At 38.3% G+C, this 14,289-nt stretch overlaps 1 protein-coding gene across 6 annotated transcripts in view; it reads left to right on the forward strand.

Annotated features, from left to right (window-relative positions):
• The window catches only part of adgrb2 (adhesion G protein-coupled receptor B2), a 312,431-nt gene extending 298,525 nt beyond the window's left edge, over positions 1 to 13,906 (forward strand). For 4 of the 6 annotated variants that reach the window (XM_084424669.1, XM_084424670.1, XM_084424671.1 and 1 more), the window contains 2 exons: positions 8,264 to 8,317; positions 10,586 to 13,906. In XM_084424669.1, the coding sequence (XP_084280795.1) occupies positions 8,264 to 8,317; positions 10,586 to 10,762 (231 nt within the window). In that variant the 3' untranslated portion in view covers positions 10,763 to 13,906. The remainder of the gene's footprint in view (positions 1 to 8,263; positions 8,318 to 10,585) is intronic. The other 2 variants (XM_084424672.1, XM_084424674.1) reach the window with 1 other exon arrangement.
• The last annotated feature ends 383 nt before the right edge of the window (positions 13,907 to 14,289 follow it).

Genomic DNA, 14,289 nt, shown 5'->3' on the forward strand with positions numbered 1-14,289 from the left:
ACATTGTAATAATTTGTTCAACGAATTAGTTCAACGTGGCCACGATTTACTCGTAAGAAGTCGTAGGAACGAACTACTTAATTCGTGGCTATGATTTAACTAAAATTAATGAATATATTTGTAAATCATTGGCACGATTTACTAAAACAGGAACATGAATTCTTAATTTGTGGTCATTTTAATTTTTTTTTTTTTTTTTTTTTTTTGAATACTTTTTGGGTGAAAAAACCCATCTTGCAACAACCCAGAACACCCTAGCCACAATACTTGTTGTTAATGTTGCAAATTATTCATGGTTCATTATTCAATAAAATAAAACATTGCTTGCTTTTTTTTATAATATATATATATCCTAGTTGAGTCATCTACTCAAATGACTGTCTGTAGGTGTTAAAGGCCTTCATCTACAATTTGAAAGTTTAATCCAAACCATGATTACATTTTGTGACCCCTATCAACTAGTGCTAATTAAACTGCTTTCTAGTACAAATGGCTCATTTCAAAACCATATAGCACTGATAACGTATAGTAACAGTGCAAGGTGGTCTCATGAATCAAATACTGTAATTGTCTTTCTGTAAAGGTTATGCTCTTAACGTTTATCAGTACTCAGCAGAGTGTGTGTGATTTATAAGCGAGTGTTTACCTAATCTTAGCGTGTTTGCTTTTGCCTCGATGAAACTGTTTCCCTGCAGTTGAGTTGAAATATTGGTATCAGAGCCCAACTGTGAAGTTGTTTGAAACAATTTGCTCTAGTGTATGCTTTCCCCGACATTCACCATCTCTCTCTAGATTCCTCATTTGTTGGAGCTTCATCTAGAGACCTCTGTGGCATTAATTAAATAACAGATTTTTTGTGGTCTTGCATTTGCCTTTTGTCCACGCAAAATTAGCCCCAAAATGATATTTTCTTTACAGAGTATTGTGCTGACCAAACTTGAAGCAGATGCACCATCAAACAGCTTAATGAAGGGTCTTAATGCTGGGATGGGACTCTTACACACTCACACACACACCAAAATGCTAATTTGCAGTCTGTGCCAATTAAGACATAATTAGTGAGATATGTCATGTCTGCAGATTTGGCCATGTTGGGCTCTGTTCTTGCTGTATTGTAGCTCGGCTCATATCTGGATCATGGCATAGAAGGGATAATATTAATTTTAGTGACAGTTTTGTGTCCATGTTGCCCTTTTGTGGTTCTTTTAACATTGAACAGAGTAGAATAGATTACAGACTATTAGCCAAGCTGACATAATGCCGTATAACTCAGCAGTAGTTGTCAAGGCAGAGAGACCAGATAAGGCTTTTAGCGCATTATCCTTTATACATAATGTATAACTTTATAATGGAGGGAACACAGAGGTCATGTATGCAATGAAAGTGACCGTATACATCAACATTTATTGTGGTTATCCGATCATATTTTAATACTCTATTGGAGTTAAGATACACACATTTCACTGAAACAAATTGTCTAATCTGTACATTATGCCAACATTCTGGCCATTTATTCTGGTTTGGAGACCCCAAAGCTCACTGATATCTCCTCCTGTAATGTATAAATGTAGAGGGGAGAATTCACTAAGATTGCGTTGTTTATACGTGCATGCTGTCTGCGGTGTTTTAGCACCAGCCGTGGACTAAAAAACAACCCATGGCGACAATGTAAAAGTTTCCCAATTCCACAGGAAAACTGCGGACTTGGCAACACTGGCTATTATATTTTGTACAGGCCATTAGCTTATTTCAATGTAAATAAAAAGACACTGCTAAAAACCTAGATGTATTGTGGTATTCCGCCATATTTCTCACTGACACACCCCCAACTCGTATCGAGTCTCAAAGAAAATCCAGAGTTTCCCATTTGTATGTATGACTTTGTGGTGACGTTCATGTGCGTTCAAATCGAAAATACGATCTTTCTGACATGACTTGAACGCACCATTACCCCAGACACTCATCTCTGACAGAGGCCTTGTCGTGCTATACTCATTCCTCTTCTGTGTTGCACACCCATGTTGTTTTACTCAATCCATTCACTCAAAAAAAAAAAAAAAAAAAAAAAAGCTGAGTTTTTTCAACCCATGTTTGGGTCAAATATGGATTAACTCTTTCCCTGCCACTGACGAGTTATATTGTCTTTTATGAGAAACCGCTTCCCTGCCAGTGTTATCACTGCTAACATAAGGCAGGGGGCGCTATTAGGCATCACCTGAACGAGTACAGTATCTCCAGATCAAAACACAGGCAAAGAAAAAGCAGAAACGAGTGATCTCATGCAAGCAGATGCATATGAAAAATAATGTGGTGATCAACAATAAACAGCATTTAAAGGGATAGTTCACTTTGAAATTAATTTTTGATATGTTTTAGCTTACCTCAAGGGCATCCAAGATGTAGGTGTCTTTGTTTCCGCAGTAGTTTCAATTTTGATATTTTTAGGTCAAACCGTTCTTGTCTGTCAGTCATATAATGCAGGTCTATGGTCACTGTCTCAAAACACAAGCACAGAGTCCAAATTAAAACAATTCCCCACGTCCAAATGAAACAATTCCCCATCATAAGTACACATTGATGGCCTAAGACACGAAACGAGCGGTTTGTGTGAGAAAACGAACAGTATTTATATCGTTGTTATCTCTTGAAAACAGCACACGTCCAAATGATCTGACAGCGCAGGCGGGTATAGATATATACATAGATGTCGCATTGGCTACGGTTTCGTTCCAATGAACTGCAGTAGCGAAGGCGACATCTAGTGTATACATAGATGTCGCTTGGCTACGGTTTCGTTCCAATGAACTGCAGTAGCCAAGGTGACATCTATGTATATATCTATACCCGCCCGCGCCGTCAGATCATTTGGACGTGTACTGTTTTCAAGAGATAACAACGATATAAATACTGTTCGTTTTCTCACACAAACCGCTCGTTTCGTGTCTTAGGCCATCAATGTGTACTTATGATGGGGAATTGTTTCATTTGGACGTGGGGAATTGTTTTAATTTGGACTCTGTGCTTGTGTTTTGAGACAGTGACCATAGACCTGCATTATATGACTGACAGACAAGAACGGTTTGACCTAAAAATATCAAAATTGAAACTACTGCGGAAACAAAGACACCTACATCTTAAATGCCCTTGAGGTAAGCTAAAACATGTCAAAAATTAATTTCAAAGTGAACTATCCCTTTAAATCAAAACAGCAAAATTTTACCGAGTGAAATGTTGACCCAGGAAGTGGTTAGGACTGTGCACGCATTTAGCGTGTTGATGGACTCAATCTACTCCATCTATGTTTTGATCATCGTTCTTAATCCCATCCCGACTTAGTCTTTGACAAAAACACGATTTTCTCAGCTTTTTGCTCAAAATGTGCTTTTTTATGAAAAAAAAAAAAGCATTAAGCTAGAATTAATGCATTTGTGGGCCATGTTTTTTTTGTTAAAATTACCAAAAAACGCTGGCGGGGAAAAAGTTTCAATTTAACTAAAACAATTAAACCAATGGTTGGGTTTGTCCATATTTGACCCAAACATGGGTTGAAACAACCCAGCATTTTTTTACTGTGATTGTTATATGCTTTTTTTCTGGATTTTGACCTACTGCTTATGATTTTGTTTATTGTTGCTGCATTGTTTTGCATTTGTTTGTTTGTTTGTTTTTTGGTCATAATGCACTGCTGCCTGTCTGTCTTTCCTTGGTTTGAAACTACATGTTTTCTGTCATAGTTTGACTGTAGCCAGGCAGTCAGCAGACCCAAGGGCGACAAACAGAAAAGGTAACAAAAAAGAAATCTCATCCAGAGAGCATTTTGTCAGAGCCACAGCACTCATAGAGAGTGTTTCTTTTTGTCCTTTCCAACCTATAGTCTCCATAGAAACTTCTAGACCAGTACAGAACTCCCACAGCGACTGAACTTGCTCTCCCCCGCTGCCCTGCTGCTGTAGACACTGCTCCTTTCACATCTTTCCATTGCTTCAGTGTGCAACAGCCGACTTCTTATCTGACCTGTGCTTTCTCATTTGTGTGCTGGACACATACTGTAGGTTGTGGTCACTGCTGTGTTGCTGTGCCTCTCTTTGCTTTCTGTACTCACCTATTACTAAGTCCTTGAATCCAAAAGTGTGCCTTTGTGTTGAGGAGAGATACAGTTGTAAACATTAATGGCGAATCTTTCTTGGGTATAAACTAACTTTGGTGGGTAAAAAACGAATGAAAAATGCTAGATGGAATTATGACTGAATGTTATGCAGGAAAGGATAAGGGAAATCAAAGGAGTGATTCGAATAATAGTAGGATACTTTCATTTTCATATGCTTCATCAGCACTCTAGGGTAGTTCAGACACACTGGCTGCATCCGAAATCGCACACTCTCTTGAGAAGGTACTTATTTTGAATAAGTAATTACTTTGTGACCTCTAAAAAAGTATGTTCTATATGGTATGAATGTAATCTGGATGTACTACATTCGCCATGTTGCCCTTATCATGTGACCTACCAGCATCACCGCCATTCACAAATTCTATCCTGTGACCTCATGGTAGAGTAAAGTGTCCATCATATGGACACTTCAGAATCTCCCCGGAAGAAGTAGGTAATCCGGTTACTTTATGCCTACTGTTTTATGAGTCGATTTCGGATGCAGCCACAGACAGTATGTGTTTTGCTGATGTCATTCATACCCATGACCACTTTCAGGAGACAGAAAAGAGAGTTAGAGAGTGAAATCCGTAATGTTCTCTGTAAGGACTTGGTAAATAATTTGTAAAGACAGAATAGCTATTTTCCAAAATGTGGTGATCTGCCTACTAAAGCCGCCTTTCCACTGCACACGACAGCCGTCGGACCGGAAGTCATTCATTTCCAATCGAGAGTAGTACAGGAACTGCGTGGAGTTACAATCACATGCGTATGCAGAAATTTCGGATCCGATTTAAGCTTCGGATGCGATGAAAGATCTGAACTTTTTCAGATCTGAGCGTTTTCTAAGGCAGCCTCATATCAAACTTGCGCAGAAACGTGCCTCGTCGCAAGGACACGCATGACAAATTAAAACAATATGGCCGTTTCTCAATATGCATTTGAAATTGCGTCATTGTGTTCTCATACAACGTCATCATCAAGCGTCGACATTCAATTCCAATACTCAAGAACGCAAGTACAAAGGAAGACCAAAAAATCAATCTAGAATGAACTATTTTAACTATTTTTTTTTACTTTTTTATACTTTTATTATGTCATTAGTCACTGCATATAGAGTTTCTACATACTATATTGAGCGTTCCAAATGTCACAAATAAGGTTCTATTTCAGTAAGCATATGCTGCCTTAAGTCGGGCTCAGACGACAGGAGTTTCAGGCCGATGTATGCCCGATTTACCCCATCCGCGTTGGTCAGTTCCAATGGTCTGCCCAGATGATCTGATAATGTCAATCAAATCAATCTGTGCTCACGGACACATCGAGGTCCCTTCAACAATATCAAATGTTTGATATTTAGGATTTTAAATTTCCACAAGTCAATGAGAGACAAGTTTACAAGGAGACAGAACTTTTGAAATGGCAACCGCAAAACAACAAGCTGCTGTATGGGTGGACAACGGAGATGAAGGAACGACTGGTCATAATGAGGCAACAACACGACTATTTTTATAATGTCTCCTCATATAATGTCTACAGCAAGTTGCCACGACACAGTATCCATTTTGTTTACATCCGCCTCCCCATGAGATCACGTGAGGTGCTAAATCTGGTATGATAATCTTAAAGGGGTCCTATTATGCTTTTTTTTTTACTTTTTCAACTAGTCTGTTTGAGCATAAAAAAAGATCTGTAAGGTTACAAAGCTCAAAGTACACTCCAAAGGGAGATATTTTATTTAACAGAATCCCCTTTTCAAGAACTACAACGAACGGCTTGTTTGGACTACAACATGATTTTTCCGTATCTTATGAAGTCACAATGTCCCTCATTTCAATAATATGCGAAAAAGGGGAAGAGTCCTGGTTGAGCTGCGTTAGAGAAGACAGTGTTGTCGCTATGTCAAAGAGATATTTTTTCATCCCTTTTCCAAAACTCATTTGTTTGACCTTCCTAAGGCTGAAGAACTTAGAGTGGTTCAAATTGATTTTAAACACTGTTCCTGAACATTATAACCCCAACGTTTATCTGTGCGCTGCACATTTTATGGAGAACAGCTTGTTTTCTGTTGCTTTTGTAAGACGGTTCACTGCTCCTTAGGAAAATTAACTATGGTTTTGTGATCGATTACGGTTTTTATTACCTTAGTTTTCCGACAAATATCACGATTAAATGGAGGATAACATTGTGTCTATAATGTATAAGAACATTTCTAAATAACATACCACTCTGAAACGTCCTGTGAAATCCGTGCTTGCAAAATCCGTGCAGGAAATTCGTTCTGCATGATCCTCTTTTTCGTTAACACTGTCAGGGTCTGAATCAGACTCGAATTGGTTTGAAATTGACATCATCTTTATTTATATTTACACTACAGAAGAACTCGTAGTTATGGAGGGGCGGGACATTTTCCGAACACGCACTAAATGCTGCCATTTACAACACACTGGGCCAGCTAACCAATCACAGCACATTTCGTATCTCGGAAGGAGGGACTTCATCTAAATCGGCCAGTTTGAGCCAGACTGGGGAGAGAGGTGCTGTAATAATGTAAAATATGTGAAAAATAATGATTTTTCTTAAAGGGATACTCCACTTTTTTCGGAAATATGCTCATTTTACAACTCCCCCAGAGTTAAACAGATGAGTTTTACCGTTTTAGAATCCATTCAGCCGATCTCCGGGTCTGACGGTACCACTTTTAGCATAGCTTAGCATAGATCATTGATTCAGACGAGTCCAGTAGCATTTCTTTCAAAATGACCAAAGAGTTTCAATATTTTTCCTATTTAAAACTTGACTCTTCTGTAGTTAAACCGTGTACTAAGATCGACGGAAAATGAAAAGTTGCGATTTTCTAAGCCTATATGGCTAAGAACTACTCTCATTCCGGCGTAATAATCAAGGAACTGTGCGGCCGTACCATGGGTGCAGCAGGCGTAGTGATATGACGCAGCGCCTAAAAATAGTCCCCAGCTCGGTAACTTCTTCCAACGTGACCGGGACTAAGTTTGTCTAACCTATTAGACCTATTTTCAGGCGCTGCGTCATATCACTACGCCTGCTGCACCCATGGTACGGCCGCACAGTTCCTTGATTATTACGCCGGAATGAGAGTAGTTCTTAGCCATATAGGCTTAGAAAATCGCAACTTTTCATTTTCCGTCGATCTTAGTACACGGTTTAACTACAGAAGAGTCAAGTTTTAAATAGGAAAAATATTGAAACTCTTTGGTCATTTTGAAAGAAATGCTACTGGACTCGTCTGAATCAATGATCTATGCTAAGCTATGCTAAAAGTGGTACCGTCAGACCCGGAGATCGGCTGAATGGATTCTAAAACGGTAAAACTCATCTGTTTAACTCTGGGGGAGTTGTAAAATGAGCATATTTCCGAAAAAAGTGGAGTATCCCTTTAACAATCAAGCATGAAAACATATTCTAGCACACCCCATAAACAAAATCAAGACTTTTTGAAAGGGCATAATAGGACCCCTTTGAGAATATCTTGTAGTATGTGATGCACCACGAATTTCAAATCTTGTAATGTGTGCAGGTTTGAGATTTAAAAGAAGAAAATCTGTGAAGATTATTCCTGTCCTGACATCCAGATTTCACAATCGTTTAAGATTTAAAAACTCCTGTAGTCTGAGCCCGGCTTTATAAGCAGCAGGATTTGAATCTCCGTGTCCTTTTTGCCTCCAAAACTTCACAGAATCTCCTTCCCTTTAGCGTGCAGTGCTAAGCTTCCTCTTCCTCTACTGCAGTGTTTCAATATAGACATGGTTCATACATGCTGAAGTTAGCAGTCACCTCTCTTGTCATATGTTGAGCATAGTGCTGTAGACGTTTAAGTCGTCTCTGTCTGTGTGCAAAAGAAATATGGGGGATGGAGCGCGCAAGCCTCCAAGACTGAATCTATAGACAGACTCCTCCATCAAGGTAACAAAAATTCAAACAAACATCGCTTCCCCTCAGACATGTTTTGTGACTGTGATCCTCCCTCATTTTCTCTCTCTTTCTCTCTCACCCTGTGCTCTCTGCCTGTCTTTCTCTCCCTCTCTGTCTCTCTTCCTTTATTTTTCTTTCCTCCCATCCTCATTTTTATTGCAACAGAGGGAAAAGCGATGGAGCATTTCGTCTGCCGGAGGTGAAAAGAATTCTTCGAGTGTAAGTAGAAAATCCTGATGAGGGAGAGATAGAGAAAGCGAGAGGAAGTGAAGGAAGGTTGTTGCGAGTAGAGCGATCGAGAGGAAGAGAGATGGAGGGGAAAGGAAATACGCAAGAGCAGCACAATCGCGTTAGCTTTCTCTTAGGAATAAAGTCGGGCTCCTCTTCAGCATTAACAACACTTCTGCTCGACAAAATGTTCCTTCTTCAGCGTTTAGCATGCAAATTGGATGCCAGATTATGCTTTTTGTATCCATTTTGCCTACTGTCAGCCTGTTACATTGGGTGAATTATAATCAGGCTGCTATCGCCCCCTTGTGGATGGAAACTTGCTTACACGAGCCAACAAACTCAACCAGAGGTTGTGAATGAGAGCCAAAAGAGAAGACATTCTGCTCTGCTTGGAAATATTGTTATAATGTGCATGTCTGAGTTTAGTGTATGTGTGTGTGAGTGCTCATATTTTCATTTCCTTGAGGAGTTTATAAGCCTCCCCCCTTCACAAACACTCACGAACAAGAGGGAGGCAGAGAAACTTATTCTCAGTCATACCACAGACGAGTCATTTACGCGTTTTCCAATCTTCCCAATCCGTCACACGCGCAATCAGCAGGCGTTTGAGCTGAGGGGGAGCCGACAGCAACCCTGTAATTGATCGCCTCAAACGTTTCGAGATATGCAGGTTCATTCATCTCATTTTCGAGGGAAGTTGGGAATAGATTCAAGAGGAGGGGAAATGGTGAGATGAATTCGTCAGGTCTCAACATAGTTCCCTTAGAACGGCCTGGCTCTGGCTGTGTCTCTTTTTTTAATTAATTTTTTTATTCTTACAATCCTAACCTCATATTTCCTCACTCTTTGTATGTGATTAGATTAATCTGCCCCTACTGTATAATGCAATTTAGCTAGCATTAAGAGGCCGTATAGCTGTAGGATACATCATTAGTCTCAATGGGATGGAGAAGATATGTGTTCTGGCCATCTGAAGTAATGAACACCTGGAATAGCCGGGTATAAAACGCAGCACAGGTCACCACTAATGCCAATGAGCAAGTCGCTCCATATGTTGGATAGACGGGTTGTAATGTAGCAAGACTATAACGGCATTTAGTCTTTATGCTTCTGTTGTAACGTGCATTCAGCCGTATTAAATGCGAATTACAAATGCCTGAGCACATTTCCATTAGTTACGGCCCAGACAAGATAAAATGTTGTTTTTCAGCCTTGCGATGCTCCTGACAGGTCTAAAAATTACCATGATAGTGATAGTTTCTTCCAGAATACCATAGTTATGAGTGATATTGTTATAGCACTGTAAAATTAAAAATGGGATCTGCTTCCTGTCAATTATTATAAGTGTGTTGTTGTTACAGTGGTGGCCAATGTGTATATAGATTTTTTAAACTCATTATAAATAAACATTTGATTATGTTTTATATTTGATATAAAACATGAACATATCATGTTTCATATCCATTATATTATATTTGATCAAAATACAGTAAAAACTGTAATGTTGTGAAATATTATTACAAATTAAAATATTTTTTTTCTATTTGAATATATTTTAAAATGAAATGTATTCCTGTGATGCAAAGCTGAATTTTCAGCATCAATACTCCAGTCTTCAGTGTCACATGATCCTGAAATCATTATAATATGCTGATTTCCTGCTCAAGAAACATTAATTGTTATTACCAATGTTGGAAACAGTTGTGCTGCTTAATATTTTTTTGTGGAAACCAACCCAGACAGCAACATATTGTGTCGGCCAAGATCCGGCCCACATCTGGAACGTGTGGAATCCATGTGTCCCAGATGTGGGCCGGATCTGGGCTGACACTATGTTGCTGTCTGGGAAGATAATTATCCATAAATAGAAAGCTCAAAAGAACAGCATTTATTTGAAATAAAAATCATTTGTAATGTTATAAATGCCTTTACTGTCACTTTTGATCGCTTAATCCGTATTTGCTGAATAAAATTAATTTAAAAAAAAATCATACTATTCCTAAGCTTTCAGTGTGTATACTGTATAACTTTGGGTTAGCCACCACTGTGATAATAAAATGCATTTCTAAAAATATAATCGAATTACAACCATGTATATTTTACACAATGAGTTCCTGGAAAAATATGCATCTTTAAAAACTATGATTACCATGATACGTTGTGTAAGAGAATGTTTGAGGTTGAAGAAGGTGAGTAACTTTCACGCTCAGGTTTTAATTTAAATTTTTCTCTTTCCTTTTGTATGTGCATATTCAGGACAAGTCCACCACAGACGACCAGCGATCTTGGGACGGCTTTAAGACCATGATCCCTGAGCAGATGTGTGGCTCCAACGAACACAAGGACATACTGGAGTTACGCAGTAAACCCTGGGACACATCCCCAGCCAACACACCTGACACATCCGAAGGAGACTTCCAGACTGAAGTGTGAAGAGAACACACACCTAAAACAAACTGAGAGACAACTAAACCCTCTTAAGTACTCACGCTGTCAGTGATCTTCAGCAAGACGTGTTCTAAAGGATTCTGTACTTGTTTACAGGTGTGAGGACAGACCAGAGATGAAGAGTGCTCTATTCTATATTTTCACACAGAGACATTAAATGAAAGAGTGGGGCCCGGAGAGTATGGTAAAACATTTTTAACAAACTGTTTCCTGTCTTGATTTTACTCCAGAAAGGATTCTCTTTCACCTGTTTGATGATTTGGGAATTTAAAAAATAATATTTCTGCACCCTTCTTTTTATAGAGGAACGAAAAAAAAATCAGTACTGATGATTCGCACACTGTTTAATAACCCCTTAGGGTTTTTTTTTTTTTTTTTTTTTTCACCTTTCTGTCTTCTCATTCCTTGGATGGTTCAAGTTCTGTTTCTCTTTTTCTTGCTTTGTTTTTCCAGGGGAGAGGAAATTTTGAAAGCATTCATTAATATGTGCCATCCTCTGCATTTTTGTTCTCTGCATCAGGCCTACTGTACTCATATGCTTATTTTAGCTTTGAAATTTTTTGGTCCATTATTCTTTGTATTCCATTTTCTAAAAGATGTCTTTTTTTTTTTTCTTTTTTTTTTTACATCTAAGCTTCAGGTATCCTTTTATGGGTGGAAGTAGGTCTTTATTGTCATACCGCTGTGTGATTGTGTTTTGTTTAGGTTTTCCAAAATGCTTGACAGAAAAATTTAATGTCAAATTCACATTCGTTCACGCCAGGGAAGCATCTTTGATCCATCCTGCACAAAGCAACCGAAAGAATCCACATTCCAGTCATAAAGAGCTTTGCTGTTCCAGAACGGGCTTATCCAGTAAGAGACACACTTCCAGCTGAGAGCGTTTCCATTTTGAACCAACACAAAGGTCTGCTGTCAGGGATGGTGCTAGGTTTCCACATTTCTTCTCTATCTTTAAGTTGTTCTACATTTCTGCTCTTGCAAAAAGTAGCCCTTTGTGATGTTTTCATTTGAAAACCAGTGATCGATTCAAATTTATTTCTGCACTCAGACTGTGAAGTTTATCAGTTGGCTTAATGCTAAGCAGACTGAAGAGGTCATCTTTGCCAACCCGCTCCTCTTTATAACCCGTTAATTAGTTGTGTTGGCTGATGTAACTCCACACGGAGACTCGGAAAGCGAGAAAGAGGGAGAGAAAAAGGTGTGGTAATTATCTTGAGGGAATAACGATTTGTCCTGACATTTTCTTACTTGGCGCGAATTTCATCTGCTCAAAGATCCCTGAAGTCAGCATATCATATAGGCACAGATGGCAAGACTAGAGCATGCCATTTCAACCTTTGCAAGTAATCTGCACTAATAGGGAACATGGGCTGCCTCGTCCCCATGAAGTATCTCCAAACCACCACGGCAATTAAAACAAGTTTTTCGCCTCCCTTCTCAACCGCAGTCAAGAAAGGCTGAATATTATTCTCATATTTGGGATAAGCAATATCACATGAGCCAGCGATGGCAAAAGATGATCACAGTTGTGCTGATATTCAGTACTGTTGAGTAATTGTGATATTGCTTTTAACAGTTCAATAAACAAGACGTTAATATTGTGTAACATTAGTTTCTGACTAAAACTTTTTTTTTTTTTGCATATCTTTCCACCAATGAAAATAGTTCCTGAAGAAGCCAAAGCATCAAAGTTATGTGTTGCAAAAAGTAAAAAGTTCAAATGTGGTTGGACTGTATATCTGCGTCCTAAATCGAATACAGTACGGCAAAGGAGTATGTCTGACTCTGAATACATAGTATTCGAATTCCAGTTGGCGAAAAGTCCCTGGATGACATACTACTTCTGGTGAGTTTCTGAAGTGTGCATTCGATGGACACTTTACTATCCCATGAGGCCATAGGAGAGGATTTATGAATGGCAGTGAAGCATATGTAGTACATCCAAATTTCATTCATACTACCCAAGAATGCACTTTTATACAGACACAAAGTAAATCAAATTTCAAATGCAATCCCTACTTAGTATGCGATTTTGGACGCACCGGACAATCGAATTTGACTTTTTCAAATTGTTTGGACTTTAGACAAAGTCTTGAGTGAAAGGAAGTGATGTCATTTCTCTTTCTGAAGCGATTTGCAGCCTTGTCTTGAAAGATCAGTATGACAAACCAAACAGGTGAGTCAGCTATTTTAGTTCTACGAGTTGTTCTCTTCTCAACCACGCAGCTGTACACAAACCCTGCTTCATTTACAGTGCCTGTTTTGTTTTTGTTACTATTTTGTCTGATGCAGACGTCGACCGTTTCAACATTCTGTCATTCCACTCTATGTCTTTCTCTGTATATGAGTGTTGGGTTTTCCATAGACGTTTACAGAGCCCTACTTATTGAAGCTGGAGAATTACACCCCAAAATCCTACTAAACTAACTATGTTTTGAACAGATTTATGTTTTACTCTTTAAAAAAAAAAAAAAAAAAAAAAAAAAAAAAAAACTTGAGAATGGCCTTACAGTCACATACAATTTATGAGATGTATTTTTGTGAGGAGGATGATCGTCGGAAAATGAACGGAGAACAGCTGAGTGTGGACGTATTGAAGAATGAATATGGTTCCTTGGACTTCCTGATCTGCAGGATCTTTTCTTCATGGCTTGACATGTTTGAAACTTTTGGATCCTTCCCTTGCCAGCACACACAATCCCATTGGCTAAAGAAGATGGCTATCACAGAGAATCCTCCTTGCACCATTTAAGTTTTTTATACATAAGATTGTACAAAGTAGTCCTCTACTGTTTTCATAGAGTGTCTTTTTATATGAAAATAAATTTTCAAACTGGTGAACACCCTTGTAGGGTTTTTTCCTCCTCATGGTGTAGGTGGAATAAACCAGCGCTTTCCAACCTATTTTGTCATAAGTATGATCGGTAAAGCTCAAATAGCCGAAAAGAGAATGGGGATGCTGTCACTCTTTTTCACTTTGTAATCCAGTGTTGTTTGAGCTGTTAATCTTAAGGTGAGGCACTGCAGACAAAAACATGTTTTTTCATGCGTCTGTCAATTTTGAGCTTTTGTGCTTTTTGGCTTTTCATAAAGAGTTTTTTGAGAGAGACCAGTAGAAAAAAAAAAAAAAAACATTCAAAATACAATTTTAAGTGTATCTTTTATAGCACTTTATCAATTTGTGTATGTAGATTTCAAGGACAGTATCTTTAAAGGCTGTTTTCTAAAAATAATAATAATAATAATAATAATTGTCAGAAATCTCCACTTCAGTAGCACTTACACACACAAATGTTAGTTTTATTCCTATCTATATTGTGAAGGTTTTTAAAGAGGGGTTTGTTCATATACTTTGCCTGATTTGTATTTTTTTTTTTTTTTAATCAACTTAAAACATTTTTTTTTTTATTATTATTCCTTTAAAAGCTTGGCTTCATCCAATGTTTAGATTTTTGTTCTAGAAATGTATGCAAATCAGTGCATTTTTAATTAGATGATGCCTCATTTTC

The sequence above is a fragment of the Rutilus rutilus genome (genome assembly GCF_951802725.1).
Source record: "Rutilus rutilus genome assembly, chromosome: 11".
Lineage (NCBI taxonomy): Eukaryota > Metazoa > Chordata > Actinopteri > Cypriniformes > Leuciscidae > Rutilus > Rutilus rutilus.